The sequence below is a fragment of the Chaetodon auriga genome, chromosome 16 (assembly GCF_051107435.1).
Source record: "Chaetodon auriga isolate fChaAug3 chromosome 16, fChaAug3.hap1, whole genome shotgun sequence".
In the NCBI taxonomy this organism is placed as follows: domain Eukaryota; kingdom Metazoa; phylum Chordata; class Actinopteri; order Chaetodontiformes; family Chaetodontidae; genus Chaetodon; species Chaetodon auriga.
Genome location: NC_135089.1, coordinates 5,764,076 through 5,777,162, shown reverse-complemented (window position 1 = coordinate 5,777,162; position 13,087 = coordinate 5,764,076). Strand labels below are relative to the sequence as shown.

General features: G+C 43.5%; 1 protein-coding gene across 2 annotated transcripts; it reads left to right on the top strand.

Moving 5' to 3' along the window:
• Window positions 1-63: 63 nt before the first annotated feature.
• Window positions 64-12,882, top strand: stat3 (signal transducer and activator of transcription 3 (acute-phase response factor)). 2 transcript variants are annotated; one of them, XM_076751611.1, is made up of 24 exons: window positions 64-331; window positions 3,540-3,689; window positions 4,126-4,369; window positions 4,496-4,588; window positions 4,712-4,793; window positions 4,921-5,021; window positions 5,304-5,455; window positions 5,778-5,936; window positions 6,302-6,394; window positions 6,538-6,597; window positions 6,710-6,739; window positions 6,834-6,927; window positions 7,015-7,062; window positions 7,221-7,304; window positions 8,114-8,212; window positions 8,314-8,449; window positions 8,544-8,596; window positions 8,691-8,785; window positions 8,913-9,052; window positions 9,135-9,356; window positions 9,494-9,536; window positions 10,292-10,351; window positions 11,378-11,475; window positions 11,692-12,882. In XM_076751611.1, the coding sequence occupies exons 2-24, from the start codon at window positions 3,562-3,564 to the stop codon at window positions 11,730-11,732; spliced, it is 2,355 nt and encodes a 784-aa protein (XP_076607726.1). In that variant the 5' UTR covers window positions 64-331; window positions 3,540-3,561; the 3' UTR covers window positions 11,733-12,882. The 2 variants fall into 2 exon arrangements, with proteins under 2 accessions (XP_076607726.1, XP_076607727.1); XM_076751612.1 differs by lacking the exon at window positions 10,292-10,351.
• Window positions 12,883-13,087: the final 205 nt, after the last annotated feature.

Sequence of the window (13,087 nt, the reverse complement as noted above, 5' to 3'; positions counted from 1 at the left end):
CATGTCTGATTGGCCCCAGTAGAGGCGGCGATTGTTATTGGCTGTTAAAAGTGTCAATAAAGTAGTTAATGGCGTTTGTCTGGCTGGAATCACTGCAGTGTAGGAGATGGGCTCTCTGAGCAGGTCTTTACGTGCGTCGGAGAAGTGTTTCGCGTGCTGGCAGGATAAGCGACAAAGTTCTGACCGTTTTTCCGTGTGTTCTCCACTTTAGTTTGCTAAATTTTTACAAAAGTCGCTACTGACCGTTACTGGCAGTTTTTTGTAGTCGAAAGAGGTAGGAGTTTTTTTTTACGGAGCAACTTTCTAAAGGAGTAACGTAACATCGAGCTAGGTAAGCGACTTTACTGACTTCTGCTTTTGGCGTTTATTTAACACGTTTTCTTGGACCTGGCTCGGGTTTGTTTCCATTATTATGTTATATCAGAGCACTGTGATGCACGGAGAGCTCTGTTGTCCATTACAGTACCGAACAATTGCAGCATTGTGACGAGCTTATAAGTTATTCATGCTGGAGAAACCATTCTGTGTTCAAGATGTTACGTAAGTTACGAAAGTGTTACTAGATTTTATCTGCAGCTCTTCAGCTCTGCTTGCTCCTCATAATATTAACCTTACCACCAAGACTCTCAGTCTTGGTTTCGTGAAATTATGTTTTGTTTCTGGATGGCCTAGTTTCACAATGGTCATAACGTTACAGACGTCAGGTGTCATTAAACGGGGCTAAACATTAACTCAAACCTCACCTGGATGCATGTTTGGACGGTGAAATGCAGGTAATTGTTGTGTTCTTGCCTTCGGATGTCACGCCCATCTCCATCCCCTCCGCGGGACAACATGTCTGCCACCTTGCACTGTGATTCAGTCCCTCCGGGCTGCAAATTAGATTTTGGGATTTCCTGCCCAGATTTTGAGGTGTATGGCAGAGGTCTTCAAAATATCATCTTTACAGATGTGGAGTCCCAGTGATGCAGTCTACCAGGCTTCAGTGCCATTGACTGTGATCAGTGTTGTCTGGCTGCCATGAAATGCATACATGAATAACACGCATGATAGCAGCTGCTTTTGTTGTCACCTGTGTTTGCACAGATCTTGAAATGAAAAGCTTCCTTGAGTGCTGTTTTCTTTGTGCGTTCAAGGAAATACTTCCTGGAATATCAGTGACACGATTTCAGGAATCACATTCTGCTTCACCGTTGGTGCCGGGTGACCGCAGAGCATTGGAAACTGGACAAACAGCACACACTTGTCTGGCCTGGCAAACATCTGACAAAGGCTGTTAAAATTCAGACAATGTTAAAACTGTACTGTTTAGGCCAAATCCTTATCTTGGCTTTTGAATCAGTATTTGTGAAAGATCACCATCTTTCAGTCTGTCTCCAAGGCCTCAAATCATCTGATACAAACAGCCAGTGATTATGTGGCGTTACCTCAGTACCAAACATTGTTTAATATAACGTTGAGTCAATGATAAAGCAGCATTGCGCCTCTTCTGTGGTCATTGATAATCCTGCAGCTAGCTCCCAGATGGACTTCACCGTATGTCAGAGCAGTCGAGTCATTTGGTGTCGGTGGTGAGTTTAATGGTATCTCTGTAATTCACTCGAAATACTTGGAAAGACGTGATGAAGGTAGTGAAAATGGAGTATACAGGAGAGGTCAGATTGTGCCAAGAGGTGTGTCAATTGTACTAAATGAGCCTCATGGGTCCTCTCTTTCCTTCTTAGTATGAGAAATTAAATACCAGGGTGAGATACCGTCAACCCAGATTCTCCAGAAATGGAGAATAGAAACTAATTATTCGGATGATGAAAAGGAGAAAGAAATGCTTATTGACAGTGACTCATTTCACATGCCCAGAAATTCACACTATGCAGATTTGCACATTTTTCATGTATGTCAGGGAAAGAGGAACGGAGGTCTCATGGAAACCATCATATTAGATGGACTATTTCAGTTTTGCTTTTAAAAAAAAACCCTCACCCAGATGTCTGCTTGAAGAGAAGAGGCTTCTTTGGGACACTGAGGGGATTAAGGTGAAACTTAACTTGATTTTGTTTCAGGCTGACGTAAATAGAAACTACATGATATTAATTCTTACACTCAGTTAGCAGATAATTCAGTATACCCGTACGATATTATGCAGTCCATTAGAAGTTACTGTGCTGTTTCACGTTGGTCATTTGGAGTCCTTTATACGGGTGTAATTAATAACCTTCAGAATGGTTTCCATTTCAGTGTGACAATGGCCTCACACCTAAATTGTTAGTATTATGGATTACACCTGTGTTTTCTATGCGACTGTGTGTCAGAATCTTAAGTAAATGACGTTTTTGCAAAGCCTCTAATGTTCCTTCTTGTTGACACCATGAGATTAGAGTTGATTAACTCTTTTGTAATTACTGAGTCTGTGGTTAGTGATGGTGTTACATAGGATTGTATTACACTGAGAGGAGTTTCTGTTACTCTGTCCTCTCATGTCAATGAGTGGGTAAAACATCAAGCGTATACGTAGATGAATTAAAGAAGGAGTTTATCAAGTACAGTGTGAGTGATGCAGAAACATCGACAGATGTTGAGTACAAATTTAGGTACCTGTTTGACCTTTTCACAAGCTAACAGCACTGTGTTTGATATCTGTGCCTTCTGGCAGTGAAAGCAACATCTTAGCTCGTGGAAACAAAAAGCAGAGTCTGGTTTCTTTTCAAGAGCATGTTTGACTCATCAGTTACTGAGGAGCAGAGCTATGCTAAACTTCTGTTCTTATATCTAAATCCTGCGTACTGTACTGTGCAACACAGTATTGTGTAACCAAGTTCTACTCTGACTTTGATGATAATGCAGTAATATGTAAAAGTTGTGTGTGGGCTTAAAGAGAGGCTTCAGTTGGTCATCTAACACAGATGCTCGAGCAGACAAATTTCTGCTGGCTTCACTGAGTGTCTGGTTATTGTTAGTGGACGGTCTAGAGCCCTCCAGTGACGAGTGTAGCCTGCTGTTGGTAAGATGAGAAGCCCCCCCCCCCCCCCCCCCCCCAGCTGAGTTAGGATTAATGAAAGCATATTGTTCAAGTTGCATTGTGCTCATCAGACAATTGATATGAAGGAAATGAAAAAGTGCCAGTCTAGTATTATGTCGAAGAATATGTTCCTGCAGTAGCGTTTCAACAGCTGAGAAAAGGAAGTGTGGTTTTCATTGTTTCTAGCGAACCCAGCCAGGGCAAACCCTCGCTAAAAGAGCATGAATTCCTGTCCGCTTAGGGACTTGTCAGCTGTTCGTGTCGACCTATATTTCTTGGTTGAGACGTAGTGTTTCCCTGAACAGGAAGTGACTGTGCTGAAGAGGAGGCCTCCCAAGGGCCTCTCGTGATTTTGAGAGAAAACCTGACATTTAGTTATTTCTTGCTGACCAGTGTGACAGTTATTCTGTTAAGGCGTCAGACTTTGTTTTTTTTTTTTAGTAAATACCAGTGAGTGCCGTCTCAGAGACGTTCTCTAGGAATACTGCTTAATTCGTGTATTACCTCCATCTCTTTTGTGCAGGTTTCAGGAGGTGTGTGTCAGGATGGCTCAGTGGAACCAGTTGCAGCAGCTGGAGACCAGGTACCTGGAGCAGCTGTACCACTTGTACAGCGACAGCTTCCCCATGGAGCTGCGGCAGTTCCTTGCCTCCTGGATTGAGAGTCAGGACTGGTGAGAAATAACTGAGTTCCTTTTGTTTCTCCTCTTTGATAACAAATGACATTAAATAGCTTTTACCCTCCTCTCCCTCCACGCTGACAGCGGGCCATTCACCGTGACTTGTTGATGGCTTGCCGCACAGACACCTATTGTGTTTTATCATTCATTGTTACCCTCTTCCTTATCATGCCATCTTCTTCCCTCATGACACCACAGCAGGGATCTCATGTATTATGTATCGCACGCCACACCTTTTCTGTGCTGAGTGATGAAGTAGCAAAAGAGGTTATGTTTTCTGTTTTAGTGCAGATTACCAAATCGTTTCCTTTGGTAGTTTCCCAGGTATCTTGTGGGATACAGGATGTTTTGATGAGATCAAAAAGTAGATGTGAAGGTGTTTAGAAGGAACTGGAAATGATCATATCCTGATTATCTTCTCCTTAACCAGGGCTTATGCTGCCAATAAAGAGTCGCACGCCACCCTGGTGTTCCACAACCTCTTAGGGGAAATAGACCAGCAGTATAGCCGTTTCCTGCAGGAGAACAATGTCCTCTACCAGCATAACCTGCGTAGGATCAAACAGCATCTGCAGAGCAAGTACTTGGAGAAGCCGATGGACATCGCACGCATTGTCGCCCGCTGTCTGTGGGAGGAGCAAAGACTGCTGCAGACTGCCACCTCTGCTGCGCAGGTAGAGATGTGCGACACTAACCTAGCTGTGGTATTCATACTATATGAAAGAGCCTCAGTTCATGAATGCATACATGCAAATCAAGTCACAAACGGGTCTTCACAATGGTTTGACATTCTGTTGCAGGATGGCCAGGCCGCCCATCCCACCGGCACAGTAGTGACAGAGAAGCAGCAGATCCTGGAGCACAACCTTCAAGACATCAGGAAGCGCGTGCAGGTTAGTTTCCGTCAGAGACTCGCTGCTTAAGAGCTTTAAGATGCAGTGTGAAGAATCCTGAAGACAAAATGAGTCTGTCTTGTCATTTATCTGTAAATCGTCCTGTGTTTTCTTTTTCTTCAGGATATGGAACAGAAGATGAAAATGCTTGAGAACTTGCAGGATGACTTTGACTTCAATTACAAGACTTTGAAAAGCCAAGGAGGTACATTCAAATTCATATTTCTCAGCTTTAGCAGTGATCTTTAACTCACAGATGAAGGGTCTTTGTTCGCTATAAATTGACTGAATCACATTTGATTGCTGTCCTGACGTGTCCTCCGTCTGTCCAGAGTTGTCCCAGGACCTAAACGGGAATAGCCAAGCAGCTGCTACCAGACAGAAGATGGCTCAGCTCGAGCAGATGCTGAGCGCCCTGGACCAGCTCAGAAGGGTGCGTGTCTATGCTTTGTCATGTTGTCAGTTAAGTCAAAAAAGTATGAGAGAGAGACGTAACAGTCATCATCTCGAGTGTCATAAATGAAATCAACAAGATGATGATCAATAGTGTGATTAGCTCGGGATTACTGACTCGCACAAATGGCTGAAGACTCTTGGCCATGGAATAGTCTGCCTTCAGATTAGACACCCCGCTGTCATCCGTGCTGCTTTTTACATGCTAGACCACCAGGTTGGACTTATGTGTTTAATGTTTGCTGTGCTGGTTATCTTTTAGCAAATTGTGACAGAGATGGGAGGCTTGCTGACCGCCATGGATTATGTCCAGAAGAACCTGACAGATGAGGAGCTGGCAGACTGGAAGAGAAGACAGCAAATTGCCTGTATTGGAGGTCCACCGAACATCTGCTTGGACCGCCTCGAAACATGGTAACCAGGCCAAGTTTAAGCAGTTTCCTAAATATAATGGAAAGCAAAATGTGTGTTTTACATTGATGAAAGCTCTGAGGAAATACTTTGGGCAATGGGCTGCACTGAAACATAGTTAAAAATATCTTTTGGCCACAAATCGTCAAGAAATTGCTTCAAGCTGTAAAAGGTGCAGCACTTTTTGCTGATCTCCCTTCATCTATACTGATATCAGCCAAAATGTTTCTGCTGTAATGTTCTCAGCCGCAATTATTCTCAGGTCAGTTTGCCAGCAAAGGCAGGTTTCATCAATAACCTGAACTGGGTTTCATTTTCTGACCAGGATCACATCTTTGGCTGAGTCGCAGCTCCAGATTCGACAGCAGATCAAGAAACTGGAGGAGCTTCAGCAGAAGGTGTCCTACAAAGGAGACCCCATCATCCAGCACCGGCCCGCCCTGGAGGAGAAGATCGTGGACTTGTTCAGAAACCTGATGAAGAGGTACTGCATGCGACACATCTTCATCTTAGTTTGCAGTGTGACAGTGAGAGATCAAATTGATTGCACTGCAGATGTGTTTGTAATGTCCAGTTAGATGTATGTTTGTAGTGTTTGTTTTGTTATATATGTTAAACTGTGTGTGCCTTGAACAGATTCAGAGCTCAGAATTAAACTTACTCATGAGACCGAGCTTTCAGTCTTTAGGGAATGTGATGACATCTGAGCCTCTGAAGGAGGACTGAGATGCCTCTAAAAGCTGCAGATCATTAGCAAAGGGACCTTTGACCTTAGGTTCTCCTCACCAGATGTTGTTCTGATGTTCGCTGGATTTCTTTCTCTGAAACTTGATCCCCTCTGTCTTCTAGTGCTTTTGTGGTGGAGAGACAGCCGTGCATGCCCATGCATCCAGACAGACCTCTGGTCATAAAGACAGGAGTGCAGTTCACAAATAAAGTCAGGTAAGACCAACACACCTCAGCAAAAAGCAAAAAAAATCATTTTATACATTTCAATGGCAGCATTTTACAGGTGCCATTTGGTGGGGCATCACTTGATATCCTGATGAATTCTGTTCACAGTCGTTTTTCTCTTGTTTTTCCAGGTTACTGGTAAAGTTTCCTGAACTCAATTACCAGCTGAAAATTAAAGTTTGCATTGACAAGTGAGTTTGTTTGGATGTGAAGGTTTTAACATTTGTATTAAGTCTTTATCAGACTCTGACTTTGATTGAAGACTGTAGGAGAATTTACTGATTTTAACTGTTTATTTTTTAGGGAATCTGGAGATGTGGCCGCAATTCGAGGGTGAGATTTTAAAAACATCTTTTCAAGCCTGAGCATTTTCTGTTTATCATTTCAGAAAAGAGTCTCACTCTCTGCTGTTCCTCGGTTTTCTTAGGTCACGAAAGTTTAACATCCTCGGCACCAACACAAAAGTTATGAACATGGAGGAATCCAACAATGGCAGCCTGTCAGCAGAGTTTAAACACTTGGTGAGTTATAGAGGCGAAGCTGGTTGACAGAGTCAAAGTTCTTCGCTAAAAGCCCGCTATGGAGCACTGACTTCCTGTTTGTTACAGACCCTGAGAGAACAGAGGTGTGGTAATGGTGGCCGGACCAACAGTGACGTAAGTGCTGTGTCTGACATTTGGTGGGATGCTGTAGTTTAATGCTCAAATTGCTTGCGTAGATACTTGTTTACTGTATGTAAGGATGATGAGTTTTGTTTTAACTTGACCTTTGATGCTTTTATACACAAGAGGTGTGAATAATCTGCTTTCTCCAGGCCTCTCTGATCGTCACAGAGGAGCTCCATCTTATCACTTTTGAGACAGAAGTCTATCACCAAGGCCTGAAGATAGATCTGGAGGTCAGTATCATGTTACATCAGAAGTCAACAAAACTGTATGGCAACCCATGCAAAGTAAGGCACCAGATGAGTCATTAACAAAGTCTTCCACCTCCGGAGACTCTCACCAACCCAGCGTCTGAGTGATCTGTCAGAGGTAAACCTCTGAAAAACTGAATATTTCTGCTGAAGCAAAGTTTGATTTGTACAATTTTCCCCAATAGTCTGTGGGTGGGAAACGTGTTTCCTTGAATGTGCAGACAGCAGACACCCAGGTGCCATAGTAGTGTGTTATGACCAAGTTAAGTCTCATGCCTAACATAGTATGCATTATGTGTTTCCTCTAACCTCCTACGCACCTCATCCATAGATGTGTGACGCTGAGTCAAAATCCAACAAGCTGTGTGGCTGTCAAAGCAGCTTCCACAGTGTCTGTAACACAATCATTTTTATCTTTCATGGCAAAACAAAGGTCTCCCTCTGACAGATGGTATTTGTTTCACTTCATTATTCTTATTTCTTTTGGGTTAATCAGATTATTATCATTCTTTCATGAGCCGCACATCTTATGTTGGGGTGTTACATCTGCATGGGATGGCTGGACGAAGGACAACCCCTTTGCATCAAAATATCCTGTGCTAAGAAGAGCAGCGTGCTCTCTAGGTGTAAGAGCAGTAATAACGAGATTACGTCCTGAGGAAGTCTCATAATGAGACAGCGTGCTGAAATAGAAGCAGGAGCATTTTTCGCATCGTATTGCGAGAGTAAATGTCAACAAGAGAAGACGCTGAAAAACATACTGAAATGAATGTTTTCCTCCATTTGTGCAGACTCATTCCCTGCCTGTGGTGGTCATTTCAAACATCTGCCAGATGCCCAACGCCTGGGCCTCCATCCTGTGGTACAACATGCTGACCAACCACCCGAAGGTAAGACAGCACCCTCTGGTGGAGAGGGACTGAAATCTGCCGTTTGCAGTGGAAAAAATGAGTTGTTTGTAAACCGCGTTGGCCCGGGTGTCTCTGCGCAGAATGTGAACTTCTTCACCAAACCTCCAGTGGGGACGTGGGATCAGGTCGCTGAGGTGCTAAGCTGGCAGTTTTCCTCCACCACCAAGAGAGGCCTGACCATTGAACAGCTCACCACACTGGCTGAGAAATTACTAGGTGAGGTGTCGTGCCTAAAAGTCTCCAAAAATGTTTATCTTTGCACTGTGCCATGTATCGATGAGGGATGTCATTGTGTAATTGTCTGATCCAGGGCCTTGTGTCAACTACTCTGGCTGCCAGATCACTTGGGCCAAGTTCTGTAAGGTACTGCCAAACACACGTGGTCATACGGTTCCATCTGCCTTCTTTCCATTGTTACTGCTTCGATGTGAGTTATTTTTCTCCTTCCTCTTCTCAGGAAAACATGGCTGGCAAAGGCTTTTCCTTCTGGGTGTGGCTGGACAACATCATTGACCTGGTGAAGAAGTATATCCTGGCCCTGTGGAATGAAGGGTGAGAGGTCGTCCTTTGTTTGTCTCCCCGAGCGTTCTTTCACCCGTCAACTGCAATGATTTTAAAATAGAGTGGGCATTTTAAAACCCAGCATCTATTTATATGACTTCCTGTTGCTCTCCTAAAGGTATATCATGGGCTTTATCAGTAAGGAGAGGGAGAGGGCTCTTCTCAGTCCAAAGCCGCCTGGCACTTTCCTGCTGCGCTTCAGTGAGAGCAGCAAGGAGGGCGGCATTACATTTACATGGGTGGAAAAAGACATCAGCGGTGAGTATTTTTGGACTTCTTCTTCTACTGTTTCCAGGTTATTTTCTGTCCTGACACTGAGCTTCCTCGGGTGTTGTTGTAGGAAAGACGCAGATCCAGTCAGTGGAGCCGTACACCAAGCAGCAGCTCAACAGCATGTCTTTCGCCGACATCATCATGGGCTACAAGATTATGGATGCCACCAACATCCTGGTTTCACCTCTCGTGTACCTCTACCCTGAAATCCCCAAAGAGGAAGCTTTTGGGAAATACTGCAGACCAGAAGCAGCTCCCGAACCTGAGATGGGAGGAGACCCTACGGGCAGTAAGTCACTGCCTTGTTTGTTATGCAATCTGTGCAGTTGAAAGGGAACAACACATACTGCTTTGCATGCATGTTATTTCTTGCGCTTTTCAATGTGGTCAGTAGTTTTTGTGCTAACATTTTCTTTTCCCTGACAGCTATTCAGCCATACTTGAAGACAAAGTTCATCTGCGTTACCCCGTAAGTATCTCCCACTCCTCCCTTGTCTTAAAGTATGTACGGGAAGATCTCATGCCACCAAATGACCTCCACTTATGTTCGCCCTTATCACGAGCTGTTAATGTTTCTTTTCGCAAAGACCAGAAATCCTTTCTTAATGTTCCTGCACTTCCTTTTTTGAGGGTTTTTTTTTTTTATAAGTTGCCAAATGTCCAAAGAAAAGGGAACAAAACTGTTTTCACTCGCACTGTGAGTCATCACCGTTATTGGAGAAACCATCAGCCTGAACCCAGATATGTACATCTGGATTCACTTTAGACTGCAGTCCACACCTGGCAAAAAAGTGTGGTTTCAGACTATAAGCAGTGTGCTTTAGTTGCAGTTTTACTTCTATTTTGACATTTCTAAATACTAAGTGTGAACGCAGCCAAAATGGCAAAAAGAATCTAATTAGCAGCAAAGCATATGTGCGACCTCTGAAATAGAGTGCAAACTCATTAGCAGGGGAAGAACGAATGAAATTGCGATATTTTAATATTAGATATTTACAACTAATATGTGTCAGAAACACTGAACGCAGCAAAATGAATCATGGATTCTGAGTTCATGTTTCTTAACATCAGCATCACCAGCCGAGCATCGTGGTGCGACAGTGTGAGGTCGACTGAGGTCAGAGGAGTGTATGCGCAGGCCAGGCAGCCATGTGTGCTTTGGTTGGTCGTGGGTTTGATGGCGTTGTGAGGTTTGCTCAGTGAGATCCTGACCTGTCTCCGTAGGTGTCCCTCCGTGTTCATGGACTTGCCGGACAGTGAGCTGCTTGGGAACGGATTCCCAGGGTAGGCGCTCGGGGGGAGGTGGCATGTAGGGCTGTGTGTGCATCTTGTCACTTTGTTTGTATGTTTGATGGGTGGGCTTCAGGGATATTTGGTGCAGCACCCCCCACATGCATACTGTAATCCCTGTTTGTTTCCAACTCATCACCACTTCTCCCGGCGCTAATACGAGAGCATCTCCCCGCCATTCCTCAGTTTGTCATTTGGTTGAGTTGGTTGTCACACTCCCAGACATTTGTGTCATAATTCCTCAACCAAATCCACCTGTATGGACTCAACAGTCCAGAGTATTTCTGCGAGGATTGCTTGAGGAAAACTGATGAGAGAAAATCATGTGAAAAGGCAAAAGCATGTCAGTTTGAACAAAGACGGACACAAAAGAAAAGAAAATCGTGCTCTGTTAAACCTGACTAATGGTCTGTTCGATCCACTTAATCCACTGTGCTAACCAGCTGTTGTCACACTGACTGTAGAGTAGCTTTCATTAACATTGGTGTTAACCATAAATGCATTTGTGTTAGTGTGCTTAGCCCTGCCTAAAGCAGAAGTGAGAAACAGTATGCAGCGTGCTCGGCATCTGCACACTTTAATTTCTAATGGATTTTGCTGTTTAGATCTCCATTATTATCAGTATTTTACCACAGATGCATCCCATTTCTCATCTGCTCCCCTTCTTGGCCTTGACTTTGCACACTGACACGAATGCTGAATTACTGTCCTGTGATGAGACTCATTAACCACTCATGTGCATTAAACAACGCAGCCGAATCACAGCTTGTTTGACTTGTGGTAGCCCTGCGGTCAGTGCAATGAACACGAACACTGACGTACACAAGTTAAGGAGTGACTAATAGCTCATCACTTGTGGTTGTGTGCCACAACAACAGCGTTGTCACTTTAGTTATACTGAAAGTATGTTGACTAACACAAACAGCATCGCAGGTATCCGTGTGTGTGCGTGTGTGTATGAGCAGCAGCAAGCGTTTCAGTTTGTAAAATAACATTTTTCCTCATTTTGTTTTTTCACAGTACAAACTCTGGAAACACCAGCGACCTGTTCCCCATGTCACCTCGCACCCTCGACTCCCTGATGCACAATGAACCTGAAGCGAATCCGGGACATTTGGGTGAGTCACAAACACACATATTTGAACTTTCGTAGGTGCCTACTGACACAGTGATTTCCTGATAGTGTGCCCTGTAACCTTAACCAACACCACAAGAAGTGTCTTCACTATTACCTCAAACTGGTCCTCACAAACATAGAAGAAGAACACACACGTACACTGCAGGACTGAATTGACAAGTGGCATTAATAGCTTGTGTTTGGATTTCCTCCACAGATTCGCTCACTCTGGACATGGATGTAGCCTCACCCATGTGAAGACATTTGTTTCTTGGTTTTCGTTCTTTCTCTGTCGGGATTTGATCGCTGCAGAGGATCCGGTGATTTCTTTCTCCTCCTGTACAAACGGCCCACCTGTACAGTTTGGTTCTTGGTCCAGTGTAAAAATGACTCACGTTCACGCCACAGGGAATTGGATGATGTTCTTTTAAAATAAATCAATAAATAAAAAGCCTTTCGACTGTCCACCTGTAGCTCCGTGTGTCAGCCTGTCCCCTGACACTGACCGGGTGCATCTGAAGCAGCGTCCTGCTCCCATTCTGTACTTTCTCGTCTTGGTAGTTGTCCTAAGTATCTTTCAGTATCTCGAATTGTATTTTTTGAAAACATTGTATTTTTGTGTTGTTGACTTTTAAAATGGTTTTAAGTTCATGTGTTTTCTCTGAATAAGAAGATGTAACAAGAGTAATTATTGTATAAGCTACGCCGCTTTGGAATTGTGCTTTGACCAGTTTTATGCTTTTAGTGGTCTTTTTAAATATGTTTTGTCGCATTTGTAGTCCCTGCCAAATGTAATGTCACGTGTTCAACAATACCTTGGTTGCACTTGGAACTAGTTTCAGTATGGTTTTTGCCCAAAATGGGAGTATTTCTTCTATTTCTCAGAGACATCTGAAGCGTGAAAAACCTGTCGAGAGAAGACAGAGAATTTAAAACGCCCCTGAGGTTATCTTCCCGTAAGCGTTTTCCCCTTCTAGTGTTGTGAGAAATTACGTGACCTGTAGAAGCGGTGCTCTGATAACAGCTTTCTTTGTCACTGCCACTTAAATATTGTAATTTGTCATCATGTGAATTGCACTTGCTTTTGAAATGAGCAGTTTTGATATTTTTGCTGCGTCTGAATTCGACGATGATCAGATATGTGATGTAAATCCTTTCATGAATTTATTTTAGGACAAGCTTGTCATCAAATTAGCCATGGACGTTTGAAGAAAGATATCTCACTCTAACAGAGTGTACACTTAAAGGTGTGTAGTGGTTGAACCTTTCATACGGTTGAGCAAACCCCATCATTTGAGTTTCACATTTGTTTGTCCGTCATGCCATGAAATGTCACGAGGTTTCTGTAAAATATTCTGTAACTATTCATTGTTTGACAGAAGGCAATAAAAACAAGTTAGCACTCTAAGTAGTCTAATAATGTATTGGTGTAATTATTGACCTGCATCTGAAGATGTCCACATTATACACAGCATCATGTCACTACTTTAACAGGAAGATGTGCAAATTATCGTTGGACTTGGTTGAAAACAGCCGTTCTGGCTGAACTTTATGCACCGCAGTGGCGTAAAGGACAAATTCAGATTCAAAGTGATGGAAGGAAGCGAAGCAGT